The sequence below is a fragment of the Xenopus laevis genome, chromosome 8L, assembly GCF_017654675.1.
Source record: "Xenopus laevis strain J_2021 chromosome 8L, Xenopus_laevis_v10.1, whole genome shotgun sequence".
Classification (NCBI taxonomy): Eukaryota; Metazoa; Chordata; class Amphibia; order Anura; family Pipidae; genus Xenopus; species Xenopus laevis.
Window position 1 is genome coordinate 101,822,056 of NC_054385.1, and position 16,681 is coordinate 101,838,736.

At 37.6% G+C, this 16,681-nt stretch overlaps 1 protein-coding gene across 4 annotated transcripts in view; it reads right to left on the minus strand.

The window, feature by feature from the left end:
* The window catches only part of actn1.L (actinin alpha 1 L homeolog), a 58,157-nt gene that overhangs the window by 10,520 nt on the left and 30,956 nt on the right, over positions 1–16,681 (minus strand). For 3 of the 4 annotated variants that reach the window (XM_041571979.1, XM_018228789.2, NM_001090829.1), the window contains 8 exon segments: positions 16,490–16,571; positions 15,406–15,491; positions 5,912–6,004; positions 4,814–5,044; positions 3,845–3,992; positions 2,097–2,247; positions 1,501–1,609; positions 877–1,017 (listed from right to left, as the gene is read on the minus strand). In XM_041571979.1, the coding sequence (XP_041427913.1) occupies positions 877–1,017; positions 1,501–1,609; positions 2,097–2,247; positions 3,845–3,992; positions 4,814–5,044; positions 5,912–6,004; positions 15,406–15,491; positions 16,490–16,571 (1,041 nt within the window). 4 annotated transcript variants of the gene reach the window in all.

A 16,681-nucleotide genomic window follows, 5' to 3' on the forward strand; every position in this document is an offset into this window, starting at 1 on the left:
GTAATAAAATGGTCAATCCTAAAAAAAATTATCAATTGGTCTTCATAATCTATGTTTAGTTTTTGAATTCTTTGCCTTCTTCTAATGCTTTCCAGCTTTCAAATGGGGGTCACTGACTCCATTTAAAAAATAAATGCTCTCCGAGGCTACAAATTTATTGTTATTACTGCTTTTTATTATTCATATTCCAGCCTCTTATTTAAATCAGTGCATGGTTGAAGTAACTTGGACCCTAGCAACCAGATTGCTGAAATTGAGAGCTGCTGAATAAAAAGCAAAAAAACTCCAAATCTACAAATAATAAAAAATGAAAACCAATTGCAGATCGTCTCAGAATACCACTTTCTGCATCATACTAAAAGTTAACTCAAATGTGAACAACCCATTTAATAACTGGGCATATTTACACTGCAGTGTGCAAAGCCTGTTCCACTCAACTTTTACTGACTTTACTTAACATTATATATTGTAAAAAAAACAAAGAGTTAAATGATATACATTTAGGATGTTAACAGTTAGTGACACAATAAACTTACTACTAATAGAATATGACATTTCTTGAAGTTTCTGAATCACTGGGGCAGTTTTTCCTTTTTTTCCAAATGAATCACTTCCAAAACTTACTAAATTTAGACATCTAGTTCACTAATAGACACCTATTTGTGCTGCTGTTTGCAATCACGGACAGACCACTGCCTTACTGTAAGTGCAGATAGTCACTATGATCCCACCAAAGATGTCAGCAGAGGTTTAATTCTGCCTCTTCAATCTTTCTTTTAGCGCACAGATGCTTAATCATATATATTTGGCAGTTAATACCCATAAAGCAACTGCTGACATGATAAAAATAAAAACAATGAAAAATCGAATTAATACCTGGATCTCCTCTATGGTATGGACAATGAAAGTGTCCTGCAAGTCTTCCATTGCTCCTTCCATCCAATTGTTGAAGGGGGCAGCTCGCTTGGCATACTCTAAGTACAGCTGATCAATAGTTTCTAGCAACTTCTCAGTTCTCTGTAATAAGTAACAGATAGGAGAATTAAAAAGGTCAGGGTGTGGAAATATGGCAATTCTCATAGGGACAATTTTGGCTTGCTAAAAAGCATGGCAGGGGACCTGTCAAAACAGACACATGCAATTGCCCTTAGAAGTAAAAGCATAAGGTGGGAAAATGTAACAGTATAGTTCAGCTGTGGGATACCAACTAAAACCCACCAAACTACAATAAAATTAACCCATGTGCTTATATAGTGATATAACAATGTGCAGTAAGAGAACACCTCTGAGTTTGATAACTCTTTATGAAAAGCAGAAACTGTGTGTGTGTAGCTGATAATCAAATAACTCATTTACTATAGGACAGGGGAACAAGTGCTGGGGTGATAATAGGAGCAAAACATCTCCCCAATACTTAGCACTTCCATCCCAGCCCACAGTTAGTGCTACTGCACTAGTGCTAGCAAAAATTTAATAAAAAAATAAAAAAAATAGACCTACCTCCAAAGCGTCCCTTCGTTTCTGTGTTAGAGCTCCAAGGTTATCCCACTCATCACAGATTCTTTGGCACCTGTCATTAACACTTGGCGAGTCATAGTAGTCCAGCTCACTGTAAGAAAATACACAAACATAAGTTTAGCAAGAAAATAAATATACTGTAGCCATTTATATGTGTGAATGTCCCCATAACCTGGGCAAAAATCTACAAAAAGAATAGAAACCTCAACCTTAAATGGATTTTCTTCCCATAAACTCTCTGAATACAGAGGGTATCTGGTAAAGGTTTACTTTGGTGAGTAAGGTCTTAAGGGTTTTGACTTTATTTCCCCTGCCTGTGGCTGTAAATGTGTGCAGAGACAGCAGGTCACCTTTGTAATCATCCAAGCAATAATGCTGTAAAAACAAGTGTCAGCTGTAGCCCTCAACAGAATTTCTATGGCACCTACCCAAGAGACTGATATGACATGACAACATCCTTTAAATACAAGAAATAATCAACTCATTATGAACTGGAATGCAAACATGTGACATCTTGGATAATTGTCCTATTGGATGCAGATGCACAATACTAGAAGTACAGTCTGACCGATACATACTTAAGCTCCTGCGCTATTGCTGCAATCTGTTCCACTCTGTCTTGGTGGGCAGCCAAGTCACTTTCAAAGGCCTCATGTTTCTTCAGAAGAGCTTTGATATCAGACAGACTAGCAGTCTCATAGTCCTTCTTCTGTAACATGACTTCTTTACCTACAGAAAGCAAGATGGTAAAATAAATTCTTCTTCCTCAAATAAACAGTGGTCACCCATTAGCATAACAAGATGACCATCCATTACCATATTCTAAGTAATTTCATGATATCACTAGGATAGAACAATGGTGATTCCCTTTGTACACTACATAGTTCGGTTTTCAACATGAGTTTAATGAATAGGGCTTGTACTGAACATACTTTTTGCCTATTGTTTCAATTATATAGAGTATATATGGTTTTTGATGATCCGTATCTAAAAGCATCACAAAGGCAGCAGTTCGGGAAAGGATGCTTCTTTGTCAACTGCAGATTTATTTTGATTGTGCTCACAAGAACAAGAAATAGAATGCAACTGCACTTTCAATTTAGCAGGGCAAGAAATAACTATTCGTATTTCTTAATTAAAACAGTAGGAAAAAGCATGTTCATCAAATACCCATTGTTCATTGTTGTACAAGTGGGTTTACTGCCCTTTAATAACATTCCTGTAGCGGTCTAAAATTAAAATTGCTTTCTGTACACATAAGATCCAAGTTTGCATTTCCTGTGCATTTGTAAACATTTAGAAGGAAAAGGCAAACTAACAAAGCAAAAAATAATAGTAGGGGACAGTTCACACAAAACATTTTGTCACTCCAGCTTTAACAGAAACAGTTAAAGAATACAAGTGGCTACCAGTTACACAAGTTGCTTCCCGTTATACTGAATAGCAACTTAGGCACATGCTCAAGTATTAAGTCAGTCAGTCAGCAATTCTGGTACTGCACTTGTACGGATTCCCACAAAGATAAAGAAAAAACAATGAGAGTTTTATGTTAATATAAGAGACTGAAAAATGTGTCATGTGATTTTAGCCTAAGAAATGTACACAGGCAGTTAGTATGAAGTGCAACTTATTCCGGACATAAGCTGTGGCCACCATATTACATATGTAAATTGGCTTGGGGCATTCTTTACAGACAACATACAGTAAATATGTTTATTAGAAATATTATCCTCCATATTATCCCTGTAACTGGCAACAGGCATACACTTACTGAGTGGATAGAACATTCCTTTGTAAGCATATCTAAATTCATACATATTAACTGGAGTTGCAATGTTGCTCACTTCAACCAATGTACAGTAAATACCAGAGTTGCTATTTTGTCTTAGCCAATAAAGAATGTCTAAGAAGGATACAAAAAAAATATGACAATTTGTACCCATTAGCCTAAATTTAAACATGGAGAAAAGAAAAACTTTGGGTACACTGTGAGCTTCGTTCTTATACTTCACTGTCTACATAATACATATATTAGAAATAAGTACTGTATTTATTAGTGTTTTTGGTTGCATAATGACATACATGTAATGCAGTAAAAAATGAATACCTCCTAAAATGTCATGTGTATAAAAGAAAAAATGTAAAACATAAAGAGCAGTTGGCAAAGCCAAAGGCACCGAGTGCCAAGGGCATTATTCAATGGAAAGTACCAATGGCCTAAGGCATCAGACAGGACAATAGGAAATAACCTAAAATCAATGTAACTAACAGCACACAGAACAAACAAGCCTGTTATTGCTACAGTGTTTGTGGTTTCGTTACTTACCATCAGTCCAAGCTTCATGAATAGATGCTTTCTGGCGGAACTTCTCTGCTAAATGGTCTAGTCTTTCCAACCTCCGGATTTCATTCAACATCCACTCCTCATAACCCTTCTCAGCATGCTCCAGTCCTCCCCATGCATTATTTATGTCCTGAATGGAGAAAATAAGCACTATGAGCATCATCGCTTTATTATCAAAACAATCCATTAGATAAAATTAGAGATGCACCGAATTCAGGATTCGGTTTGGGATTCGGCCAAGTGCCTAGCTGAACCGAATCCACTCAAACAAGGAAGTCAAAACTTTCTTAACCGCATGTGCTGCTGCAAATTAGGGTTCCAATTCAGTTCAGTATTCAGCCAAATTTTCACAAAGGATTTGGGATTGGGCCAAATCCTAAAAAAGTGGATTTGCTGCATCCCTAGATGCTGGTAATCTCTGGTAATTTATATATAAGATCAACCATGCTCAAATAAATTATTTTGACAAAGTATGACAGGGGTAAAAGCGGGCTGTCTAGTTGGAGTCCTGTGGGCCAGATGTGGCCCTCAAATAGTTTTGTAGGACCACAGCCTGGCTCTAGGTCATCACTTACATCTTTAAAATGTTTAATAACAATCCCTAACTTGATATAATATGAAAATATCCATACAGTACTCAATATCATAAGATGGTTCAACTTCCACCACTCATTGGAAGCTGTTCTGGCAAATGTGATCAGAAACACGTCCAAATTACTAGTAAATATAAGACTTAATTTTGATCATTCATCTACAAGTTAGAAGGCAAAAGCAAAGATCTGATTCGCTGCATGACATACAAAGTCTCATAGCTGTAACTAGTGTCTCAGTTTCTTCAGGGTGATGAGGAATATTAATAAAACAGACATAGATATGTTGAATCCATCATCACCAATGAATACACAATCCAAAAAGTATATATCTGTAGAAATATGGAAGAGGGATACTGACCGAGACCATCTTCCCCTCAGAAGGCATGAATGCAGGGCGGTTGCTGAGCCTTAGCTTGGTCTGAAGGGTGTTAAAGTTGATCTCTAGTTGACATTTCTCTTGAACCTTAGGGGGTTTATGCAAGCGACGATAGTCCCGGAAATCCTCCAGCTTTTGCTGCATGGCTTGCATGGTGTTTTCTGGGGCTCTATTTTCTAGCCAAGGGATTGTGCGGCGGATCCACTCCAGCAGCTGCAGTAGGACCAAAAAATAATGGAGACGGTAAGAAAGAAAAAATTCTAACCTATCCTATAAATTCAGGTCATCCTATATTTCTTATTACCAATATAGTAAAAAATAGCTACATTTTATTTAAGAGATATTTTGAAAATGAACAGAATCATACAGACTGGGTCAATGGGATAATGTAATAACTAGGGATGCACCGAATCCAGGATTCGGTTCGGGATTTCGGCCGAACCGAATCCGAATTTGCATATGCAAATTAGGGGTGGGGAGGGATATTGTGTGACTTTTTGGCACAAAACAAGGAAGTAAACATTTTTTCACCTTCCCACCCCTAATTTGCATATGCAAATTAGGATTCGGTTCCGTATTCGGCCGAATCTTTCACGGAGGATTCGGAGGTTTGGCCGAATCCAAAAAATGGATTCGGTGCATCCCTAGTAATAACAAGAACAAAGTTATGCACCAGTTCTAGTAACAAACTGAAATCAATAAGTGGTTTAATTTACCGGTTTGTTGTCTAAAAGCAAACACCTATGGGTTACTAGAGCTGAAGCAAACTTTTTTTATTGCTGTATGGTTTGGGAAACCCTGAACTATAGTCTAAAAATGCCAGATGTATTCATCACCGGGTTAAATTGAAATATTACACATAATTAACCCAAAAACTAATTAAAATGCCAATACAAGTGAATTGGGTTTTGGAGTATTTTATGCAGAATTTTAAAAGGATTGCTTTTTTTTAATGGCAATTAGCTGTGCGTGGGGGTTGGGGGATCCTAGGAATTTAAGTTTCAAAATACCTGGAGCCTGAAGGATGGATATATCTATTTTCACTAGTTGTATTCTGATCTCCTGTAGATCACAACTTACATCACTGGCCAGCTTTTCATAATCTTCCATGAGCTGCTCATTTTCCTGATTGACAGCCAGCACTTTGCAGATACGGTTGGCCGCTGTTTCCGCCTGCACGAGACAAAAAAGAAACAAGCAGCAGGTGAGTGGTATATAAAAGTAGTCCCGGTAGACGTTACCTGAGGTTTCCCTACTAAAAGATGAAAATATGTATTTTTTTTCTGTAAGCACACAGCTTGAAACCAGTTACCACACATTAATTCATTAAAACACACAATAGTATTTGTGATAAGAATAATGTCTGCTGCCATTTTGGACATGAAATGCAAACCAAAAACCCCTTCTATTATAAGCTGGCTACTGTGGTCACTCTTTTGGCTGCCTTCCATTATGTTATAAACAGACTCCACCTACACGGTATTCTGTCAGTTGTCTAACATGGCTTAACTAAAATCAGTCACACTGAGGTATGAGGGAATATGAACCACCTTGCTTTTTTTTTTGTTTGAATCCCTGCAGTTCCCGTACAGTGTCCATGGCAACAGTTCTAACATCAGCCGACAGACATTTTAGAATGTCCTAAACAAATAATATGAGGCCTGGGAACATGTACAGTGGATTCACATAACAGATGCATGTGATAGTTTTAATTCACAGTCTTTCCCATGAACGCAGCTACTGTCATTGATCCCCACCAGGAAGTAAAATGAGGAAGGGGGTATAGGGGAAAAAAAGCACTTTCACTACACCACATGTTTTTTTTTGTTTTTTTTTAAACAGACATCGCGGGTTAAAAAAAGTCATGAACAACCATGTACTGTTACTTGCAAAGTCTGCATTTACTTAGCACATGTGATCTACCATAAATTATAAAAAATATATCTATATAAAATCTATAAAAAGTTTTATATAAGTTTGTGACTGCATAACATAGATCAACAGCTTTATCTACATACTTATTGCAAGGTAGTGGTAAACATTTGGAAAAGGACAACCAGTAAGAAACAGTGCATGAATATTTATGAATGTTACAGACACATTAGAAAGCATTTATGATGGGCCGGGCAGAGTGCATTGTGTAAAAAGGCACGTGCCTCCATGTTTTTCTCTCTGTGCACCCTGCCCTGCTGTGGATGAGGGTCTTTGAATGGAATGGAGCACAAGTACCAGCTCCTGAGTTCCACAGCTCTGTTTTCATAATAGGTGGATAGGGGGTAGAATGGAGGAAAACCCTTGAGTAGGGCTGCCTCGCGCCTGCCAAAACTGCGCTCAGCACCTTGCACAGGCATTTGGTAGGTACCATTTATTGATAAAATATACACTAATATATCTTAAATCTACAGTCGTTCCTTTTCAGCTGGAGGCACTGAATGGTTAAATCCTAGCTACAATTTGCTTGTCTGCAGTTGTCTTAATCGCTTAGTAAACTAAACAACACCATGCTGATGACAGAAACCTACTCCTGTTGAAATGTTTGCTCAGCTGTAAGGAGTCCTTAAGTTACTTCTATCCCTAACAGGCAGCAGGGAGTATCCCTGTCCAACAGCAACCCAGAAACCTCTGCGAATACAATATATGATCACTGATCCACAAAGCTTCCCCCTTTGATCAAATATCATGGACAAGGGAAAATACAGTGTTAAATCAGAGAATGGTTTTGCAAACAGTTCATTTCCAGGGGGAAATGAACTTAGAGTTCAGAATAATGATGCAATTTAAAAGTTTATCCAATAACCCGCTACAGTTGCTGAAAAATAACTGTACTGCATCCTATTCCTTTCTAGGAATTATGCACTGGAAGATTAGAGGCTTGAATCATTTTTAAGGTTGCAATTAAGGTAAAGGGAAATATTTTAGAAAAACATATTATTCCTGTTTGTTACTTTTAATCAGGTGGAATCATAGTCACACATGACTTTCAAGAAAGTTGTTCTGTATTTTCATTAGGCTTTGTACCCACTGGATATGTCTGTATCAGATTTAGCACTGGTGTGTAATCCCAAGTATACATACACATTGAACTGAATTAAATCAGTAACAACTGTATTGAGGTTTGATGGAACATATAAAAAGGCACCGCACAGCAAACACAAGCTGAAATGCCCAGCTAGTACAGTGCCTTATACAGTTACCTACCCGACTGAATAAATTCTGATTTCAGAAGTCTTCCATTGATACAGATTTTGAAAAATAATGAACTGTCTAGAAATTCCATGTAGACCGCCAAGATTTTAGTGACCCAGCAGAAGAGCCATAAAGCATGCAAACACTCCTAGGGCTTGTAAGTAGGAAATGCCTCAAACTATGACTTACAGATGGCAGTTGAAAAAAGTATCGGTCTATCCCCCTTCCATGTGTTGCGTATGATGGTGTACACCTTTAAAACCCTAAAATGATATTGGAATGCATGTCTGCACACTAATTTAATGTGGCTGATATTTCAGTTTTTCATACTGCACTTACAATAATTTCTGATCCATATAAAATACAAACAATAAGGTATTCAAACAGGCAAGACATGGTTAATAATCCAGAGACCATTTCACTCAAATTTAGACACACTTTAGGATATTGTAATAACAGACCTAAAACTTGCTCCAGGTTTAGCAACTCACAGCAACAGCATGTGGAGGTTTTAAATGTACCTGATTGGTTGCTAATTATCACAAAGCCTGACCATGCGCCTCTTATACATTGCCTCAGTTGTTTTTTTTACAGGTTAGTAATAAATTAAATAAATCACACCAATGTTATTGTTTGGGAATGGTTTCCACAATATCTGCTTCAAAATCATGCAATCTTAGTTAGGAATTCACACAGAAGGGATGCAATGTAATAAAACCACAAAGAGAGAGCCCACGGGCCTATAGTATACCTTCCAAACTCAGAATAAGTGAGTAAATCAGGAGAGCCAAAAATGTCTGTCCTAGAATGCAGCACAAGAAAAACGCTGTGTCAATTTTAGGAGGAAACAGAAACAGTGACAATATTCTGAAAATAATACCATGACATCACCACTCTATACCAAATCAGATATTGTTGGCCTGCAATTTCTTCCATTCCATTGACAGCCATCAGTGAGGTGTTGGAAGTTGCAGTCAACAACATTATGAAAGCCACTTGCCTGTCCTATACATTATTTACTTTCTGATACGATAGGAAGAAACACGATACACCTTTGCCAGCCTTTTATGAAACCACATTTGTGCCTATGACTATTTTCTGAAAATCACACATTTTTCCTCCCCCCCCAAGATCTGATTTTTCTTACATGTTCTAATCAGAGAATGTGGCTATTCCTGTATTCTGTGAGAAGATTCACTGCTGGAATCTGATGTTAAAGAGGCACATAGTATTTCATGTTTCTATGAAAGTGTCCATGTGTACTAAAGGAGAACTAAAGCCTAGCCTAGAAATGTTGTACATTATGTTTTAGGATTCTATACCACCCCAAGGCAATCACAGCCCTTTAGCAGTAAAGATCTGAGTCTCCAAAGATGCCCCAGTAGCTCCCCATCTTCTTTTCAGTTACTGAGCTTAGGGACTGACTCAAAATATACATTACACAGAATATAAATTTCACAGTATAAGGCTGATTAGTAATTAATACAGATAATTACTACATGGCAGCACAGAAACCAATGCAATTAGCATCAGAATTTTATAATAAACCTTGTAGCATCATCTTATATTACAGGCCTCATTTTCTGCTTAATAATTTGCAACAACCCCTAAGCTTAACTCCTCAGCAGCTGCTCAGAGCCCACTGAGCATGTGCCACAGACTCTTTCCCCCTGTGACAAGTTTGAAGACCTGGATCATTGCTGCTGTTGAGAAGCTGGAACTTTAGGCTGGTGCAATAATTATATAAAATATGTCATTTTTAGGGATCAGTTCTCCTTTACAGGAGCTATGACCTCTGAAAGTTTGTCCTGTATTAGCCCATGTTGGATTTTCTACAGCACTCAAAGTCAGTGGAACATCTCACCACTGATTCTTGCAATCAGACAATGGCTTGAGTTTGAGACTGGAGAGGAAGTAGGATAGAGTTGCAATGGAAACCATTATCTACTCAAAAACCACAAAATAAATTACTAAAAGCAATGCTAACTTAGCCAATCAATTTCCACCACAAACTAAAAGTCATTTTAGGAAAACTTCCCATTTGTAGATTTTATTTTTCAAACAACACCATGAAAAAAGGAACATCGACTCCCTAAATACTACTCTGTATTTAAGAAAACTGGAACTAGTAGCAACTATCTCTTTAGAGGGCTATAAAACACTATGGGAATCAACCTGCTCCCAAAACACTGTTAATTCTATAAAGTGAAGGAACACTTAGTGGTTCTGCCGTAGGCCTGTCCTGAAATGCCAGTGATTTCTCCTGTGGCATTCATTGTTGCATTGGGCAAATCTTCCTCTTCCTAAGGCGGTGACACCAAATAACTAGACTACAAGGTCTACAGAGGAATGCATCCTAACAGGCAGTCGGGAGCACAGTGAACACAAGGAGTGTGTAGGAGTTAAAATGTTTGACTGTTTGAGCTGTCTGACCCACAGTCAGGGCCTTATTTACCCATTCCTAAGGCTATAGTTTTAGTGGGGTGGCACTAGGGAGTTTATATAGTAAACAAAAAAGGGAAAAACAACAATTCCCAAGCCGCCGACAAGATCTGCACATGTTCAATATAGTGGGACCATCTGTGCATGTAGCAATCCCAGAGGAAAGGGAACAAGCTGAGCTCTGGTACCTATGGCAGCACCAGATAAAAATACATCCAGAGTTGTGGGATGTACACGAGAAACATGGCATTACAATTGCTGTGGTGGCAACTCTACAGCAGTTCTTTTTGCTGCAAAAACCTCAGGAGTTAGCTGGGGTGTCAAAGATGTCTTTTAAATAAGAATTTAAAAAGTCAACTAAGAATTAGGCTAGAAATGCTACACATTGTGTTTTGGGATTCTGTCCCAGCCCAAGGCCTCATGTCCTTTTGAAGTGACGCTGTCCGCTAGAAAATGTCCCCAGTAGCTCCCCATCTTCATTCCCCCCCCCCCAATTCACAGGTGCTGTTGGTTACTTAAGCTAAGAGATAACATACAGTGTATATATATATAGAATATAAAATTCACAATACAAGGCTGATTAGTAAATGATTCAGGTTCACATTACATTGCAGAATATTACAAAGTGCATTCTGCATCAGAATTGATTAATAATCAGCCCTGAAGCATCAGTTCCTATGAAAGATATAATCGTGTTCTCATAATATTCTGATGATGTTGGATGACCCGTCAGCTTTGCTTCTTAACAGCAGCCCAGGGCACAATGAGTATGTCCAGAGTCACTGACACTCAAAAGATGGTCTTACAGAAGATGGAGAGCTGCTCTGGACAGCTTTGATGGCCTGGATCATTAGTCTGCTGAATATCTGTGCTACAGCAAATTCAGCATATAATTTCGGATTCTGGCTTTTTCAGCAGGATGCGGACGAATCCTTCTGCCCGGCCGAACCCAAATCCTAAATTGCATATGCAAATTTGGGACGGGTAGGGAAATTGCGTGACTTTTTGTCACAAAACAAGAAAGTAAAAATTTTTCCCCTCCTCACCTCTTATTTGCATATGCAAATTAGGATTCGATTCGGCTGAATCTTTTGCGAAGGATTCGGGGGTTTAGCAGAATCCAAAATAGTGGATTCGGTGCATCGTTACATATACAGTATTTCTAACCATATTCTTTTTTGGGCTTTAGTTCACCATTAACTGACTAGAGGGCAAATTTATCAAAGCATTTTCTCATCTAAATAACTCGGGAGCACAGAGGAGCCAATGAGCATTTTATCAAATGGGGTATATTTCTTCTATGGAAGAATTCAGTGGACAGAATTCTCAAACTGGTTAAGTAAAGGCCTGTGGCAACGTCAAGAAATTTCTTCACGTTCAGGACATTTCATGAGAGAAATATTAAATGTTAGGAACGAATACGAGAAATGCTACTTATGATTTCTGATATGTTAGATTATTCAATCATTAACAAAAAAGTTTCTTAGATTTTGATAAATCTGCCCCTACCGAGTCTTGATTAAGGATGCGTTATTTAACAGAGGCATGTCATTTTCAAGGGAAATCTCACCTTCTGTGCACCTGAGAAGGCGTGGTAATAACATGACACATAGGTCATTATAGCCTTCAAATCCGGCCTTAGCGTCCCTATAATATCTGTACAGAGAAGGAAAAGAAGAGGTTGAAAGGATAAAGTGAGAAGCAAAGTGTACAGAATACACAACATACCACATGGGAAAAGAAGAGCAGGATAGTGAGAAAAAGGTATCCCAGCATGCATTGCAGGGGAAACCAAAAAAAAGAATAGTTGTGTAAGTTACATCAAATGGGACATGGCAGGCTTGGCTCAGAATTTAAAATGGCCGCCCCCTGATTGATAACATCCATTTTAATGCTCTTCACCAAAGGAAAGGCTCTGGAAGATATGCACTTTGCACTGAATGGTGTATGACAGAACAAACTAGTGTTTTCATTACCACAAATGATATATTTCTTTTAATGTAACAAAACAGTGACCAAAGGACTAACCAGCAGAGACGACACATACAAGTAACAACAGACAAAAACATCCAAAATGGTTTGTGTGATCCTACAGACAAAAACAGCAGGGGCGGAGTTAGAGAACACGAGGCCAGAGGCAGTAATGCAGGAAGGATGGGCCCCAAACTCAAGGGGCCACTATACCTTCCTTTTCCCCCCTTTGCATTTGCCTACTGAAAATATCAAGAAGTTATTGTACAGGTTTAATTTTCCTTTTGCATCCCTCCCACCATTTGTTACGGACACAATTTTAGTTTTGCTTTAGCCACCACGGTCACAGGCTGTCAAACCACAATCTTCCTATCAGCAAACATAGACTTTCTGTTATGTTACAATCAACTTACATGAAGACAGAAGAGGTGCAATCTATTGACCAAGGTTTATTGTTTATGATAGACCAGCTGAATGGTAAATTGAACTGCCTTTATGGAACATACCAATATTCTACGCTAATGGGAGAGGTGCAGTGACCAATTTGGAGATGTTTGTAGCCTTACTTACATTAGCGTTTTTTTTTGTAGAAAAAACTTGAATCAAGTTTGGGCGAATTCGAATCAAATTGATTCGAGTTTTCAGGTCGGAAAAATTTGTCAGAGTTTGAAATATTCTATTTTTAAATAAATGTCCTCCAATCTAATTTAGAGTAAAATAAAATTTCGAGTAAAATCTAATTCACGCGAGTTAAAAAAAAAAAATTCACCTGAATTTGAAATTAGAATCTTGATAAATGTGTCTCTAAGTGAAGTCCTGGCTGGGAAGATTCTAGCTGTAAATTAACTACAAAGCCCAGGTCCCCGAAAAACCTAAGCCTTTTTTTAGGTAGATATTACTATGTAAAATTATTTCTGTAATTTGCCCAAAAATATTTCCTGGCCATGGAGCCCTATATGATGTTCTTCCCTAAAACCGGCCCTGAAGATCAGTGATCCAGAGACAAGACAAAGGTTGGAGTTTAGTGGAAATGGAATGAGTATGTCTGACACCATTACCATATGATGATTTGTTGCCACGTTCTAGGATTAGCTACAAGAATAAAGCATTTCTCACACATATAAGAATCAAAAAAAATTTAAAAATATTTTAAAAATCACCAATTATGTACGGATTCCATGTAAACCAGATAAACAGTTAACTATATGCAGAAGATCTCCCAAATACTTGTCCCTACTACAAACAGTTTTTGTTATTAATAGTTGCAGCTGCAATGTAATTGACCCACAGTGAGGTCTAGTTTCTATAATGCAACTGGAAAAGTTTTTTTTCTCTTAACCGCAAACAGCAGTTACATTACAGCAAATAGTTTGCGGTTACAAAATCATGAGTATACACAGAGCTTTCTAATTTGTGTAAAGAAAAAAAAATGGTTATTCTCATTTATGAACTGTAAAACACTCACAGGATTTTTGGAGTAACATGGTATGAATGAGCAACAGTCCAGGAACATACACATAAATAGGAAATTAGCTTTGATTAGTGTAATTCAGCTAGAATACTGAAATCAAGCATATCATCGGTTGCTGGGCAGGTGCAAATTTGCACTATTTAACCGCATAGGCCTGTTTTATAAAAAGCCTAACACTGTTGTCACAAGAGGCCACTTTCCAAAGAATGTAAGTAGATGTCAGCAGTGCTATATGCATATAATTGACACTCATCTAATCTACAAAATTTAGTTGAACAGGATGACAGCACTATGTGGGTAGGCAACTATGGGCGTTCCAGCTATAATGGCCCATCAGATATTTAGCTGCCTGACAAACAAACCACAATTAGTGAGCTGCATGTCATTAGTGATACACAAGAGGTTGCCTGTAGAACTAACCCCTGTCCTCATCAAGCTGAGCTGATATGATGGAAAACACACTACTTGTTTGCTGCTAATAGCAACAAATGAAAGTGGCCAAGTGCCTTTATTTAACATTGTGATCTGTGCTCTGTTTTGCACTGTACTATACAGGCAGGCTTCCCAAGCTACAAAGTGTTGTGTTCCATTAAATAAATAGAAATTATTGACTTATATTCAAAAGTAGCTCATCCTCTGTGTTGTAATAAGGTATTTTACATTAAAACATGTTGAGTTCCAGATTTGTATGCCCTTTTTAACCTTTTAAAGGGCACAGTTAAAGAAACTACAGAAAATTATTTTGCGATCTTTTTGATTCATTTAGTTCCAGAATTCTAAATCCCTTCCTTAAAATACCCATTTTGAAATAAGCACAGTTTTAATTTACTTATTTCCAGTCTTCTTTAAAATAACACTTTGAAGAACAGCACTTAAAATGTTTACCTTCAGTAAATCTGTGTTATGAATCCCAATAACCTATCTGCGAAGACTCACCTAGAGCTAAGTCAAAAACTATAATGGGTTATGTAATAAAATGCACCAAGTTTGCCCAGGTGCAGTAACCCATAGCAACCAATCAGCAGGCAGCAATCACTGGTCACCTGTCTAAAAGCAAACATCTTATTGGTTGCAATGGGTAACTGCTCCTATATGCTTGACACTATGTTGACAGCTAACATTTGCTGTACCAAGTTGAACTTGTTGCTTTATTGAAGCTCCAGTTCAATACGAATATTGTTTAGATACATGAAGAAGATATATAATCGTCCCATAGTACTTTGCTGTGATGTTTCTTTATGAAGAGTGAATATCCAAAAAAAAACATACAAAAATTACAGTCTAGGCCAAAAGTGTTTAGAACAAGCCTAGGGTTAAAAAATCTAATTACAGCAATTTTATCACACACCTACATCGTACAGTGGTGAGTTAATAAATGAGAGAACATATTTGGAACCAAAAGAATAAATATCCGGTGGCTAAAACTGAGAAAGGGAGAGAAAGTTTTAAGCATTAGAGACAGGACAAATAAGTTGGGTGCAGATATGTTGGAACCCTGGGATACCTTCTGGGCTCCTGAAAAGGCGTGGTAGAAGCTAGAAACATAGGTCATGATGGCCTTCTCATCGGGGCGGGCTGTTCCAACAATGTCTGTCAAGAGAAGGTTTACAGCATGTTGATATACTCAATGAGATGAAAATATTAAAAGGGCAGGGATGATTCAAATAACAAGTCACTTCTAAACAAAAGGCCATGTCATACTACATACACACACTTCCAGGCTATATAAAGCTATATGTCCATGCCTTGATTGAATTTAGGGGATGTGTCATTGGTAATACAGTTTCCTTACATATCGTGCCAGAAAGACAAAATAAAATAGTGCAGACAGACCATATTGCCCAAAAAACTGTTAAAGCACTACATGGTTATGATACCATTTCTACAGAGAAACCAATTGTGCATAAAGCATGGCATTTTGCATAGAAAGTAAATTGAGTTCAACCATTTCTGCCCCTTTAAAAGGATGATGATTTAACACAGTGTGTACAGAAAATGAGTAATGCAAATCATGATACACAAACAGAAACATTTCTGACAAGGACCATTGTCTTGTGAGAGCTGTGTTCCAAATATGTCCAAGTGTTCCAAACCTTACTCAGTTACACTTAACCATTACAGTTATCATGTTAAAGGTTAGGCATCAACGTATATAAAATGCACAGCATTATTTTATAATGTATTTTTTTTTTTAAATTTCCACCCACACTCCAAAATTATACAGGCAGGCTAAATGGCTCCTGATAATATTGACCCTAGTGTGTGTTGTGCGAATGTCATAGAGACCTTTTATTGTAAGCTCCACTGGGGCAGAGGTTAAAAGTAATAAACTGGGCATTCAACCTACGTACACTTAAACCAATGTCTGTTTAAAGGAAATATAATCCCTCCTTATAAATAGGGGAATATATTTTCCCTTTTCATCTCAATTCTCAAGAATTTAAATCCTTTGGAATGAACTAAGAGGTCATGAAATATGCTGTACAAGAGCTGATTTTGTTCCATGCTAGAACAAAAGATTTTGGTAAACCCCCACACAACCAAAACATTCATTTTGAAACAGATTAGTTCAGAAAAATTTGAATTACCTTCGGCATCCAACATCTTAGGGATGTCCAGGAAACGCTCAGCGACATCAAAAGCTGTATTTAGATTTGTGAGGGGATCATCCTACAAAAATGGAAAAAAAAAGAAAGAAAGCAAAGGACTTACTTAACAAGGAATAATGAAGTATATGCATTGTTGGTCTAATAACCAATTAAAAACACAGATCATATGGT